Below are 16,069 nucleotides of genomic sequence, written 5' to 3' on the forward strand. Positions count from 1 at the left end.
GGGCGAGACGTTTAGATGCTGCAAACCGCTGGAGTGTGTTGAAGCCGCTGGCTTGTGGCTGTGGCAGGGCTGCCTAAATCAGCCTTTTACTGGCCTAAACAGCAGTGGATCTTTTCTGCTTGGGGTGGATTGGGGTCATGGTGTGTGTTTGCTGTGGCTCAGGGGCGTCCTAGGAGGCCCCAATACACCCTTTTCAGGCAGTCTGTTGTGGCCTAGTCTTATTCAGAAGTGAAAGAGGCAGTGTGATTTCAGTAAGCTAGGGCAGGTGCAGACAGGAAAGGAGGGAGAGGGGTAACCAAAAACATGATCACTACCTGTCACACAAAATGAGAGAGAGTATAGTGGGGAACCCAGAGAGGAAAATGTTAAAAGCAAGGCTGAAGAAGACAGCAGAGCAAATGCAAGACTATTTAAATAGTTCTTTAAAATGGACTTGTGTGGAGCTCAAATGACATTAGAGTTCCACCACAAGAAGAGAAGTTTTTGAGCAGCATGAATGAACTAGGAAGAAAAAAAAACTGGCCACAGTTTATGCATTAAGTGTGGCACATCAGACGATACTGAAGGCAAAAGGCCCTCTATAAGATGAAATGACAAGGCATATTGATATATTATTTAAATGCCTCCCCCAAAAAAAACCTCCACAGAAATTTAAGTGAAAGATGGGGGGAGGGGAATCAAACAAATCTCATCATCAGTAGCCAGCACACAGGATTTAATTCTAAGCACCATCATGCCCTAATAAAAGTTTTTTAAAAACTTTATGTAAACCTGAGGGCACCTGTCTTGCTAATATTTTAAATAGTGGATAGTGAACCTTAAAATCTGCCATTCTTCATATGTAATGGAGACGATATATAAACAGCTTACTGGAAAACTGGTACCAAGCAATTTTTAAACATTTGAGACTCTCAAATGTATTCACTAAACATGATTTAGATAATTCTGCCTACATAGCTCAATTTTACATTCCCATGCCTTTCTTTCTCTCTGTAGCTCGAGATAGACCAGCTGAAAGGGGCATGGCGGCAGTGATACTAGGGTTCCGGACTGTGCAGCAATCGCACGGTCCAGAACCCTAGTATGTAATGGTGTCGGGCTGATGGTGGCGTCTCGTCCACATGGGCGCCGCCATCTTGACAAAAGGGACACAAATGTTCGGACATCATTGCATGTCTGTTACATCCCGAGTGCACCAATGGCGCACTCGCAACATAACCCAGGCGCTGCTAAAAGAACCAAGAAAAACTGGGTTCTTTTTACTCATATGGGACATCGCATGGTTCGGCGGCTGCAGCATCCCTCCGGAGTTAAAATAGGTGCCTTCAGACTGCCATTTTCGGGCAGTCTGTACTGCGTCTGTGTGACCATTTTGTCTCTCTAGCCTTATGTATTAAATTAATATGACCATTTTGCCACTGAAAGATACATATAATGTTGACTAAGAAGACAAAATCAAACAGCATTTTAGCATTTCTCGTAGTGCTGGTCCAAAAACACAAGTGGCAAAGTTATGTCTCTTGTTGCATAGCTTTCTTAGTGTGCAATGAAAACTGTACAGCTTGAATCTTCCTTATCTGATGATCAGAAATATTTTGGATTTTAAAATTTTTCAGATTTTGGAAAATTAAAATACACAATGAGATATTTTGGAGATGGGACCCAAGTCTAAACAGGAAATTAATTTATGTTTCTTATACACTTTATACACATAGCCTGATGGTAATTTTATATACAGTTTTTTTAATAACTGTGCATGAAACAAAGTTTGTATACACTGAACCATCAGAAAGCAAAGGTATCACTATTTTAGCCACCCATATGGATAATTTTGGATTTGGAGTTTTTTTGGAATAAGGGAGACTCAACCTGTACTAATAATTTTCCAGCAAAAGAATATCAGTGGTAGCATCATACTAACAATGTAAGTCAGGAATAACATGACTCTAAGTCTAGCTGGACACACTGCAGGAGGAAAACTGGGTAAACAATATTGCATGCACAGCATTTTTGATACTACTCACTGGAAGGTAAAAAGAGAAAGGAACAAATATTCAGAAAATAAGCACAGGAACTAGGACACTCTGCTGCAGGAAGTAGGGGTATAGAACAAAAATAATTTCATACTGATTGAAGAGCTTAGCAACAACTTTTGCTGGCCTCAGAATCACAGTGCAGTTGAAAATTATAATTGTAACTTGCTTAAATTGCAATGAGATCTGGTGTACCATAGCAATGTGTATACTGTACATTTTGATTAGCCCCATAAAGGTATCATTGTTTGGATTTATTGGATTTGGTAACATAGTAGCTATCGGAATGTTATGAATTGGAAAGTCCTAGTTTAACATATACTGCTGCTGTCATAGGCTCACTAAGTGGCCACAGGTAAGCTACAATCAGTCTCAGTCACTCTGTGTAGTTTGGAAGACAGTAATAACAATGTGCCTTACAAGGCTGCTGTGTTGAATAAAACTAGACGATGTGGGTGAAGCACTGTGATCATCTGAAAGTACTATAAAAATTATTATCAGCAGTTGTAGCCATACCTAAATGGAAGATATGGTGGATTGGATCCCGATAAAAGTATTCGGTAAGTTTCTTCTGGTGTTTTCTTCAAGTATATTACCTACAAATAGAACCAACATGGAATAATACCTAATATTAGAAAAATATATTTACAATTGTATAATATTTTTATCTAAGGATAACGCTTTGATGCAAATTGGAGAGAGATGGGATTTGTGGCAATTCAGTTCTTTAGACCCTACTCTGCAGTATTTCTGTTTCAGTAGAACAGATAAATCCCATTATTCTGAATGCACTCACGTCCACACCACATTTAAAGGAAGTACCACAGCAACCAAATTGCTTCCCATTAAATCAAGCTGTAATGCATGTTTCTGTAAACATCCATTAAGTGCCCGTTATACCATCTAATTCTGCTATCTTGAATGAAAGCAATCATTTGTGAGGCAGACTTTTCCCACGGACAAAAAGAGTTTATGCTCTAATACAGGCAGAGCACATTGTGCTAGATCTGCGTTCTGATGTTGGCTTAGCTCATTGATCCAACTTTCAGAGATCTTGTTCTCCCCTGCCCCCTTCCCCAGCTCACCCCTATTCAGAAAAGTCCCAAAACCTCTGCGTAACATTGTCAGGGGGCTGCTGTACAAAGGAGAAAGCAAGGAAGTGACAAAGCCCATTTCTATGCATGTAAATACCTTCCATTTCCGTGCGTGTAAATCTTGCTGTACTGGAAAAGACAATAATGATAGGAAAAATAGAGGGCAGAAAAGGGAGAGGACAACCACATACTACATGGATTGACTCAATCAGGGGGGATATGGGCATGGATTGCAAGAACTAAGCAGAGAAGTGGAAGATAGAGCGTCTTGGAGGTGTCTCATCTACAGGGTTGCCATGTGTCGAGGTTGACTCAGAAGCAGATAACAACAACAAAAATCTTGATCCAATCCACTGACTTCAAGCGATTAAATAATAACTACTAACCAATGCAATGGCATCATACATTTTAGGCATTCCTGATTCAAGATCTTAAAAATCCCTCAGCATTTTTCTGCTTGAAATTCATACTGCTGTTACAATGAAATGTTCACAGACTACCTCTCTAAGCCAACTATTGCCTGTATATGGTTATAAGTGACTCCATTCTCACCTCTTCCCATAAATTCTATATCAACATAAAGAAAGCTATTCAAAGCATCCAAAGAAATTAATGTGCATAAAGATTTCCATTCTCTTCCATGTGAAAGGCAAACTTGGTTCATGCAGACATGTGAACCCATTGTGAACACAGGTGTTTCCCTTTTCGTAGGGAAGAACAGGAAGTGCCTGGACACATAGTGCAGTATAAACTCTAACAGATACATAATATTTAAGTTTAGAAGCGTAACTTTAAAAAAAAAGAGACTATTAATTATCATTTTGTGTGCTTAAAAGAGTCTATGCAATTCCTTTTAGGAAGCATCTAAGAAAGGCTGGAATTATTTTTACAGGGAATACAAACTGCCTCTTGAAAGAGACTATAAATTACAGGGAGTAATGAACTGATACTAAAACAGTAGGGTTTCTTGGCGAGTCTTATTAGAGGAAATTGTACTTTAGAACCAGTTTACTGCAATATTCTGAGTTCGGTTCCCCAAATGCTTTTAGAATACCTGTTATGACTCTGGGTCATATGTTTCACTCAATGTTGCCGCTCTATTGTAAGAAAGGTTAGCATTTACATCTCCTTTGCTCTTTTAATTACTGGTCTTGAAATTAAATTTCTTCTTCTTCTTTTTACATCTTTTTGTTGTTGTCTGGGAGCATGACATTCTTACAGTAGAAAGTGGTACCAGGAAACCCACAGAATACCATTCCATGAATGAACTTCTGAATGAAGAGTGGTCTCTCCACATTCACTGGGGTTAGGAGTGAAGGACCCTCCTGTTTTCTGTAAATAACCCGCAAATAAATAAAAACATTCTTTTTACCTAAGAGAACACCTCTCTAGGAATCTCTAGGTTCTGCAGTGCAACTTTATGGTCAACATCTGCCAGAGGGAGGGCCTTCTTTTTCAGGCTAGGCCTGATGGGGCAGGCCTGCCCTTCTTTCCCTCTGGATGATGGTGGATGGAGGGAGAGCCTTATCAGTTTACAAAGTCATATCACACTTTAATTGTTTTTAATTGCCAACATAGGTGATATAGCATGATTCATTCAAACTTCTCTAAAATATTTTGCCAACATCCTTTTCATTCTCTCAATTTCTTGAAAGGTTTTAAAACAAAGGCCTCCCACTACTTCTTCATATGGAATGCATGTAAAAACCATTTACAACAACATTCTGCTTGTTCGTCTAAGTCCAGATTGTAACTGAACCCAATTCTACACTACAGAACATATAAAATATCATTATTTCAGTCACCATTACAAGCTGAACAATTCTTTGCTGAAACTAACAAAAGTATTTCAAGAGGTTTGCTGAAATGAACAAACACCTTGTGAGAGTTGCAGAGTGGCATTTAAAGCAGCCTCAATAGTGTTAGCAGTGATGCTGTATGCATGAAATAAGCTGCTGTCCTTGCATCTTTCTGGAAAAATCTATGCAGTATGATTCATAGATAAAACTAGATCACAGGATGCACCACCTGGGCAGATGAGAGATTCCATGAGCTATGTGTTAAACATATTCTGCTAAAGCAGAAACTGGAAGCAGTTTTCTAACAGTAAGGAGGAATTCTCCACCCCCCCACCCCCCACCCATAAATAAAATCCTGTTGCTATCATGTTCATTTCATACAACACAAGAGAGGACTACTGATAAAAGGGGGTCGGCAGCATGCATCTCATAAAATTGATTTTAACTATGCCAGAGCCCTTGGACATTCACTCTTCCTCAAATACATGGTATAAAATCATAGAGCTGGAAGAGCCCATCCTATCCTATTCAACCCCCCTACCATGCAGGAAAACACAATCAAAACACTCCCAACAGATGGCCATCGAACCTCTATTTAAAAATCTCCAAAGAAGAGACTCCACCACACTTTGAGGTATGTATTCCACTATCAGGAAGCTCTTCCTAATGTTTCGATGGAATCTCTTTTCCTGTAGCTTCAATCTATTGCTCCTTTTCCTAGTCTCTGGAGCAGCAGAAAACAAGCTTGTTCCATTATGATATCCCTTCAAACGTTTCAACATGACTATCATGTCATCCTTTTACCTTCTCTTCTGCAGGCTAAATATAACCAGTTTTATAAGATACTCCTTATAAGACATGGTTTCCAGACCTTTCACCATTTTGGTCACCCTCATCTAGAAATGCTCCAGCTTCTCAATATCCTTCTTGAATTGTACTGCCCAGAGCTGGACACAATACTCCAGGTGAGGTCTGACCAAAGCAGAAGACAATGGTACTATTACTTCTCTCAGTGCACCCTTTCCTTATGCGGGGATCAGTTCCAGACCCCCCCCCCCCCCAGTGTAAGAGAAATACCACGTATGCTCAAGCACCAATGAAAACAATGGGGGCTTGTACATGCGGTGCAGCACGCATGTTATTGTCTCTTCTGTCGTGCAGCTTTCAGCATAATTTGAAAGCCGCATATAGTGCGCCCACTTATAACACATGCGCACAGTACTGCTACTGATGCTACCTAGAACTGCATAGGCTTTCTTTGTTGTTGCATCACATTGCTGACTCATATTTAGCCTGTGATCCACTAAGACTCCTGGATCTCTTTTGCATATACTGCTGTCAAGCCAGGTGTCACCCATCCTGTATCTGTGCATTTCATTTTTACTTCCCAAATATTACATTTCTCACTGTTGAAATTCATTTTCTTAGTTCTGGCCCAGATTTCTAATCTATGAAGGTCATTTTGAATTCTGATCCTCTCCTCTTGGGTACTAGTTACCTCTCCAAATTTAGTGTTATCTGTAAATTTGATAAGCATACCCTCTATTCCATCATCCAAGCCATTGATAAAGATCCTGAATAGCACTGGGCCCAGGACAAGACCCCATGGCATACCACTGTCACTTTTCTCCAGGATGAAGAGCAACTATTGGTGAGAACCCTTTGGGATACAGTCTGTCAACCAATTGCAAATCCACCTAACAGTTCCACTGTCTAGCCCACATTGTATCAGCTTTTTTGCAAGGATATTATGGGGGGCCTTGTCAAAGGCCTCACTGAAATCAAAATATGCTATATCCACGGCATTCCCTTCATCTTCCAAGCTTCTGACTCTAAGAGATAAGAGATTAGTCTAGCATTACTTGTTTTTTTAAAAAATCCATGCTGATTTTTAGTAAATACAGCATCTTTTGTGTTGTGTACCAATAACGCCCCTCTCAAAAGCTACTGGTTTGCTACTGGCCATGTTGCTGTGTTTTTTTTGTTCCCCTCACCATTTTTAAGGCTGGAGCAGGTGTAGGGGTGGACAAAGTCCACCGCACCAATCAAACAGTACCTTACTAAGGCTTTTGGGGAACCATAGGCCATTGGTGGGGCAAAACTAGAAAAGTGACACCCATTAGGGGTGATGGAATGAGTGTGACCAGAATTTCACATGGTGAAATACAGCCCTTCAAACTCTAACAGTTTGCCCACCTTGAGATAAAAGGTAACAGAGAAAAACAGGATCAAGACGAAAAATATGCGATTTGCACTGTTTGCCTATTTAGAGTACATAGCTACCAGTGAATGTTCTATTTGTAGAATGTAATCTTGTGTTTGCCTAGTCTCATTTTACACATGAATATTTTAGCTTTAGGACAGTAAAAACAGTCCACTAAACTAACAATGGTCAGAAACATCTAATGTGCTACACAAACATAAAAAAATCCAAGCTTTATTTTAAAAACAGTAATGATAATGCCTGGTAAACCTAGCACATGAAAAGAAGCATAAGTGCTGGCTGATCACATAAGTTTGTATGCAAGCAGATAATACTCAAGCATAACTGCAAGAGAGGAGGACTGAAATAGTTTTCTTAAAAGGGGAACATACCAGAGTTTTAAAACTCATGGTGGTATAGTCGTCTCTGCAAGCCTGACAAAAACATACCCTGAAAAATGTTGAGCCTACTCAGTGGGGCATAGTGGTTTGAGTGTTGGACTATGACTCTGGAGACCAGTGTTCGATTCCCAGCTCGGCCATGAAACACACTGAATGACCCTGGGCAAGTCACATGCTCTCAGCCTCAGGGGAAGGCAATGGCAAACCTCCAATGAACAAATCTTGCCAAGGAAACCACATGATAGGGTCACATTAGGGTCGCCATAAGCCAGAAATGACTTGAAGACAAACAACACACATATGCTGCAGGACGCAGGATTGTATATACCTGCTGAGGAAACCTCTCCTCACTCTGAGTGTGCCTTGTGACTGCACCTCAAATACCATATTTAAACAGGGCTGTGCTGGAAAGCCAGAATAGTTTAGTGATTTGAGTGTTGGATTAGGACACTGGAAGATGAGGGTTCAAATCTTTGCTTGGCCATGGGGATCTACTGGCTGACCTCTATAAAAAAAAACCTCTCAGGACTTACTCATCCTAAAAGAGCCATAGCAATGGTCTGTAGACTGTGAGACTGCAAGCAGGTATTATTCTCTCTCTCTCTCTCTCTCTCTCTCTCTCTCTCTCTCTAAAGATCTAAGACAGTTTCAAGTGTTTTTGACATATTGCTTTGTTAGCATTAGAAACACCTGACACATAACCAAATCAGTCAAGAATTGCTATTTTGGTACCCTAAACTCTCAATGCTTAAAGATTATGGCATGGAGCCTCCTGTTACAATAGTAACTGGATTTTAATACACATGTACACACTCACACACACACACACACACACACACACACAGACAATGCTTCCATTGTTATACTCAGACTGGAATTGCCAACAAGGCAGCATTGCTTGTTTTATAATATCAGCCTTGCAGAACATAATGCTATTCAGAAACAATTCCAACATTATAGCTGGAAAGGCTGACGCAGGAGAGGCTAAAGTTTTCACCAAGTAATTAAGATTACAAGACAGGAGACAGATTCCACAACCTCACATATTTATAGGTCACTATCGTTGTATGCAACTGAGAAACACCAGATGGAACAACTTAACCTTCTGAGGAAACTGTCTACAGAAACACAGGAAGATACCTATGCCAACATCCCAGAAGCTTTGACTAAGAATTTTCCACCTATAACTCCAAGCTTACAAACTGGTTAGTAGTGGATGCTCTCTTATCTCACAGCATGGTATATTTAACCAGGAGTACCCAAATAAATAGATTCTGTGCTATCAGAATGCTTACTTATCTTCAGATGTTTATATGTGCCTTCAAGTTGCATGTTGACATATGACACCTCATGAATTTCAAAGGGTTTTCTTAGGCAAGGAACACTCAGAGTTGGTTTTACCAATTGCTTTCTCTGAAATTTAGCTTACAACTCCTGGTATTCCTTGGCAGGCTCTCATCCAAGTACTAACCAGAGCTGAGCCTGCTTAGCTTCCAAGATAGGGTGGAATCTGGTGCTTCTATGGTATTACTCTCAGGCATCACAGAATTCCTGAGGGAGCTGCAGTCTACTGACAACCTCACTAGAAAATGCTATTCAAGAAGACATGGAGCTTGTCTACATGGATGATTTACCCTGAATTCCCTCTTGCTTGATGCATCCTGTTTACATGAAGCAGGGCCTAAACCTTAAAGCAGGTTCAAACTTTCTTCATGATGTTTTCATCTGATTTGAGCTTCCTTCCCTTAACCCACATTTAAATAACTCATACTTTGTTTTGTGTTTTTGCTCTCTTTGCAATGACAACAATGGCTGCCTTTTCTCTTGCAGTCCCTGCAAGCTACCCAGTGCCACTGCTATGGGTGTGAGTCACTTGAGCTGCCCAGAGTTGATAATGTGGCTGAGTACCTCAGTCTGACCTCAGCAGTGGCATTGGGTGATGAATGAGGGCTGCACAGGAAAGCAGCTACTCTTCAGTTGCTGCAATAGCCAGAAACCCTCAGCAAAATAAAGAAGGTAACAAGCAAATTTGGGGGGAATTGAGGGCCAGAATACTTGTGGAGCCTGGAGTATTCTGGCAAATGTACCCATGGATACAGGAGTTTGTTACATCAAGACTTCTGCAGAAAGAAACAGATTGTTAATACCATAGCAAACTGAGCTGCTGGGAATTGCAAAGCTGATTAAACTCACAACAGGTTCAGTTCTGGGGCAGCTAGTATGTTTGGATCTATGTTACTGCTGTATTGTACCTCTGTAGTTTCACAGCATACACATGTATATTTGGCTTAGAAATAACACTTCCTCTGCTACTGTCCTGTAATGCCTTTTCATCTGAAAACAATTAACGATTATGGGTAATCAGCTGGATCTGCAAGAGGAAGATTCTTAGGAAATTCAAATACAACTTCATTTACTTCCACTCCACCATTAAGCCTGATACACAACATGCAGTGCAACCAGGTAAATATCATTGTCTAAGGGACAACGCCACATTTTTCTATAAACCAAATTATCATGTTGTTGTAGTTATTAACTGCTTTCAAGTCAACTTCAACTTATGGCAACCCTATAACTGCAAAACCTCCAAGTCACCTTATCAACAGCCCTGCTCAGGTTTTGCACACTCCAGGCCATGGCTTCCTTGACTGAGTCTATCCATCTGGAATGCGGTCTTCCTCTTTTCCTACTGCCTTCTACCTTACCAAGCATTGTTGTCTTTTCTAGTGAGTAATGTTGTCTCATGATATGGCCAAAGTATGACAATCTCAGTTTAACCATCTTGGCCTCTAAGGAATGTTTAGGCTTGATTTGCTCTAGGGTATATTTGCCTTTTTAGCAATCCATAGTATGTGTAAAACTCTTCTCCAGCACCAGACCTCAAATGAGTTGATTTTCCTCCTATCAGCTTTCTTCACTGTCCAGCTTTCACAACCATACACAGAAATGAGAAATACAATGGCATGGTATCCTAGCTTTAATATTCAATGCTGTAACTTTACACTTCAGTATCTTGTCTAGTTCCTTTATAGTTGCCATTTCAAGTCCTAGCCATCTTCTGATTTCCTGACTGCAGTCTGCTTTCTGATTGACTGAGCCAAGGTATGGAAAATCTTGAACTATTTCAGTGTCTTCATCATCTCCTTTAAAGTGATGTAAATCCTCTATGGACCATTATTTTTGTTTTCTTAGTGTCCAACTGTAAATCTGCCTTTGCACTTTCTCCCTTTATTTTCTTCAGTAATCATTCCAAGTTTTTGCTGTTTTCTGCTAGTAATATGGTGTCTTCTGCATATCTTCAATTCTTGATGTTCCTTCCTCCAATTTCCATGCCTCATTCTTCTGAGTCATCTTGCTTGATGTATAACAGGTTAGGCATACAAGTTAAACAGATAGCGTGATAAAATGCAGCCTTGCCTGACCCCCTTCCCAAAGGAAAACCATTCTGTTTCTCTATATTCTGTTCTAACAGTAGCCTCTTGCCCTGAGGACAGGTTACATATGAAGACAATCGAATGCTGTAGCACGTCCATTTTTTAAAGAATGATCCATAGTTTATGATCATGACACATATATATATTCCTACAGCCGAAGGTCCAATTAAAATGATTGAGAGCAGTTCCAAAAACAAGGTCTGCTTTATCCACATGCACAAAGCTGTCTAAAGATTGGTTAGGGAATGCAATGGGTTTGGCATAGTGGAATCACTAGGAGACAAACAGTTCTCCCTGCAGCTAGAACTAGCCACATTCAGGTCTGAGGAAGGGTCTGCTCCTACTTCTGTCCCAGCTGGTATAACCAAGGCCAGAGACTCAGAGGCAGTAACCCTAATGTGTCATCTACTTCGTCATTTATATTTCATCTAAAAAATGGAGTGAGAATGGGTAGGCAGTAAATACTACCAAGACAAAGAATTGGGACTGGGGAAAGATAAACTGTGCTCTGTCACTAGGAGCACATATTTCTGTAACAGCAGCATAGAATAATAAATGCATGTTTGTGTGTGAAACATCAGAAACTTGGAACACCTAGCCAGCAGGAATCCTGAAGAATTTTCTCCAACTGCAGCACTGCAAATCCAGGCTTGCGCTCATAATTCAGATACTTAGGAGTCATTTAATAAAGACAAGGCCATCAGAAAAAAATGGGTAAAATGCAACTTGTTACCTTAGCTGAAGGTGTGTACTCTGCTGAAACCTCCTGGATGTCGCCAAGGATTTACAGCCCATCCTTTAAAGTGATCATTTCTCTCTCAGACTTTGAATGGCAACCTATCCTTACATGCAACTACAGTGGACTCTTCCTATCAGTTGGCTGGCGATCCACAGATTTGACTGCCTATCAATCGCCATGCTTCATATTATTTAATGGCGCAGAAACTGCCATTTCGTGGGGCAGGGGGCAAACCCCAGTGGATGGGAAGGCTCCACTGTATTTCCCAATTTGGAATTATTTAACAGACATACAAATTCTGTAGCAAAGCTCAGCAGTGAGCCTTGATGCCAACTCTTATCAAAATGACACCAGCTATACTATGAAGGACGTTTTCATGGAGGCTTGGATCATCAATGATTACTAGTAGGATTGTTGTATATCACCTCTGAATATCAGTTGCTGGAAAATGTGAGACAGAAGGTACAGTTGCACTCATGGCTGGGTAAATGGAATGTTAGTAAAAATAGGCCTCCTGATCGATTCACCAGACTGTTGTTTTGAAGGACTTGTTTAATCATATATCTTCCAATGTGAGATCAAACACATCAAATATCAGAAAACTTTGGCCCTTCAGCTGTTTTGCTTTCTATAGTTCCCCTGAGCTGTATCTAGCATAGCCAACTGTAAAGGATCTGGAGAGCCAGAGTAGTGTAGTGGTTTGAGTTCTGACTCAGGTGACCCGGGTTCTATTCCCAGCTCGATCACAAAACCCACTGGGTGACCTTGGCCAAGTCACAGTCTCTCAGCTTCAGGGGAAGGCAATGGCAAATCTCCTCTGAACAACTTGCCATAAAAACCCCATGTGCCTTAGGTTCACTATAAGTCAGAAACAACTTGAAGGCAAACAACAGCAACAACAACCAAGGATCAAGAAAACTGTAATCCATACAGATTGAAGGGTCAACATGTCCCACCCCTAATATACACCATCAGGGGGACAACAGGTTTTATGAGAGCTTTCATCTTTTCCTGGAGAATGCAGAAAGGGAGAGGTTCTTTACAATTTAGGGTTAAAACTCTGAATGTTAGAAAACTAACGTATATCTATGAAGTTCAGTACAAGAGGGATGAACTCCTATCCCTGCCCAACTCAGAGATGAAAAAAGACTGAGGGGCTGAATCTCAAAGGGATTGCAAATACTTTCAAACTCAGCATGTCAGATTTTCATGTTTGCTACAGAATGTCCTAGGAGATTAAAACGCTCATTACTGATTTCTGTTAGCTATTTTAACGTGTTCATTAACAATCTCTTCCCTATTGAAAAGATAAAATGTTGTCAATTTTGGCTAACTACCCAGGGCAGTCAAAATCTGTGAACTCTTGTATGCCAATATCCTTCTGCCATATAGTCAGGCAAGCAGGTGCGTCTCAATACGAGTATCTGGGTCAATATATACAAGACTTTAAAAGACTAACAGACACCAGAGAAAAACATTTTAATCTCACAGGCAAATTCAGTAGCATGTTGTAAAGCCACCATATTCAAACAAAAGGATTCAAAGGAAAATTCCAATATAAAAGCTGCCGAATTGGAACAGATTAATACATCTAACTATACCTAGAAATAGATTCCAATAAATCCTGAAAGTGGCCCACTCATTACAGAAAATGTATGTATTCCCCTATGGGTGTTTAATTATCTTATTCATCCCTACTAGCATCTAATCCTGAGTGGGACATCCATATCAAGTGATCTTCAGCTGGTTTCATTCTGTATTCATCTGTGCTCTGCTTAATATTGTGGCATATCTACGTTTTGGTGTTGTGTGCCTTCAAGTCATTCCCACTTACAGTGACCCTAAGGCAAACCTCCCATGGGGTTTTCTCAGCAAGGTATGTTCAGAGGGGGTTTGTCATTACTTTCCTCTCATGCTGAGAAGAGTGTGACTTGCCCAAGGCCACCTAGGATGTTACTACATGAGGAGCTATGTGCGTCCATCTCAAAAATGGTTAAAGTGGTGGCATCCCAGAAAAGCAAGCCCATTTGCTTGTTGTCACCCTCAGAGCACAACAAGGGGTTAAAGGCACATTAGTTAGGGTCAGATTTGAATTTGGATATCAAAAGGAGACAAACAAATCCCCATTGCTTGCTCAGAAATACCTTTTCTGCACGTCTTCAGAACTATCATTTCCACAAGTACCCCCCCCCCAATGCTCCAGGGAGAGGAGAAACCTCCCTTTGCCCCCAAAGCCCCAGGAACTGTGTGAGATGGAGACAGAATGAGGCTGCCCTTTGCAAACTCCGTAAAACCACAAAGACAGACAGACAGACCAACACACACACGAGAGAGAGAGAAAGAAGAGGGGGCCTGCCTGATTTCACAGAGGGCTGATCTTCCCCAATGCCCTCCTTTTCCAGGGCATGTCCTCCATTTCTCGCTCTTGTTGAGGACTTCCAAAGCGTCCTCCCTCTGCCTTCTCCGAGCAGCTGTGCCCTTAATTAGAGGAGGAAAAGCAGCAGGGCAAGGCTAAAGAGGGAACTGTGTGTGTGTATCCCTTTAAGCAAAGAGAGCATTCTCCCTCTTTGGCACAGCAAGGAACACTGGGAAACGAAGTCATCTGAGGCTTACTTTTCACAAGGCTGGCACTACATGAAGGGAGTCAATTTGCAAGCAAAATGGAAAAGTAAATCCGGTAGTTTTGCTTATTTCCTGATTGACCTCACATTCTCCCTGCAATCTCTGATTGCATGCAGCGTCCTATGAAAAGCAGCTGTGAATTTGTCCCTAAACCTTGGATGACCCTGCATTGGCCCCACTTTAACCTTCCAATTTTGCCCCTTGGGATAACGTCCCTAGTGAGTTTTCATGGCTAAAGGGAAACTGAACCTTGGTCTTCAGTGTCCCGATCCAACATCCAAACCACTACACCACACTGGCTCTTATGCTTATTTTTAGAATTTTAAAAATATTATTATTTTCCCTCACTTTGTAGAACTAACTAAAAACACCCCACATTTTTCTCTAACGAATATACCAGCAACAGATATCTTCCCACCTAGGTAACCACTACAGAGATTTGTCAAGAAAGTAGCTCCAGCCTCCAAAACTTTCAGACTTTACTTTTCTAACTGCTCTTTTGGCATTTTGATTTACCATTCATGACAGAGATGTGGATGATCTATGATCCTGTTATCACCCACAGACTGAACACACACTAATACAGTATGTGTGGGAAAATGTGTGGCAATTTAAAAATATTTATGCCATCATACCATGCTAGAATTTATTGGCTTTAAAGTTGCTACTCATGGGTTTTTAATGTTTTACACAAATGGTTGATGCATTGTGTTATTATTTTAAATGGTGTGCTATCCTGAGATTCTTGAATGGAAGGGTGGCCAGTAAGAAGAGATTAAATGAATGAGTGAAAGAAAAAAGAAAAAAAGAACTACTGCTATTCTGTTCCTTTGCAAATGAAAATCCTGCTTTATTAAAATTGTTCTCAACATTCAAGTCAGTCAGAATTCTTAAAACCTTCCACCAAAGTAATTAGACTAAGGCAGATAAACAGCAATGCCAATATACCCAGCAGAGCATGCTAATATTGCTGTAAATTTATAGTGGGGCAGGAGGCTGCTATTCTAAGCAAGATGTTACACTTGAGATTCTCAGGTTTGCACTCTATAGTAATGGCAGATTTGGGCAAATCTGTGCCAGATGTCCTTGAGGAGCTCTATTCTAAATCTGCTGCCAATTAGGACTGGCAGGTTGGGCAATCCAGCCATCAGTCTGCCTTAATGTGAAATGCTAAGCCATCATTTCTGTCCTTCCATTGTTGATCCATGTCTATGTTGATGCTGGTCATATTATTACTGTTTGGTATTTCTGCACATAGGGATTAAGATTAAATGTACTCTTTAAAAAAAGGCTTGTTTGTATGTTGCTAAGTTGCTCCACAGAGGGTCAATTTATTCCATTCCTGTACACAGGAAGATATAAAATGTATGTGCAAGGAGAAGTTAATATTCCCTGAGTAATGATAATGATTATCTCAGGTTATTCTGTAAAGACACAGATATAATGGGGGGGGGGGCAAAGATTCATTCATACACAGGCAAAATACTAAATGGGACACACACTAGAAGAACTAAATGTAATTTACTAGCATAACAAGGCCAACAAGAAATTATTTTAATAGATACTATAGGTTAATAACTATCCACTTTATCATATGAAAGAATACTCAGAGGTGATTTTGCCGTTTGTTTCCGCTGAAATATAGCCTACAGCATCTGGAAGTCACTGGCAGATGACATCCAAATACCAATCAGCGCTGACCCTGTTTAGCTTCCAAGATTATACAGGATCTGCTGCCTTAAGG

At 40.5% G+C, this 16,069-nt stretch overlaps 1 protein-coding gene across 7 annotated transcripts in view; it reads right to left on the reverse strand.

The window, feature by feature from the left end:
- CDC14A (cell division cycle 14A) overlaps window positions 1-16,069 on the reverse strand; it is a 131,108-nt gene that overhangs the window by 78,499 nt on the left and 36,540 nt on the right. For all 7 annotated transcript variants that reach the window (XM_089515763.1, XM_089515760.1, XM_089515762.1 and 4 more), the window contains exon 5: window positions 2,550-2,629. In XM_089515763.1, coding sequence (XP_089371889.1) covers window positions 2,550-2,629 — 80 coding nt within the window. The remainder of the gene's footprint in view (window positions 1-2,549; window positions 2,630-16,069) is intronic.

This window comes from Sceloporus occidentalis, unplaced genomic scaffold, assembly GCF_023333645.1.
Source record: "Sceloporus occidentalis isolate IW3139 unplaced genomic scaffold, rSceOcc1.0.p SCAF_3, whole genome shotgun sequence".
In the NCBI taxonomy this organism is placed as follows: Eukaryota; Metazoa; Chordata; class Lepidosauria; order Squamata; family Phrynosomatidae; genus Sceloporus; species Sceloporus occidentalis.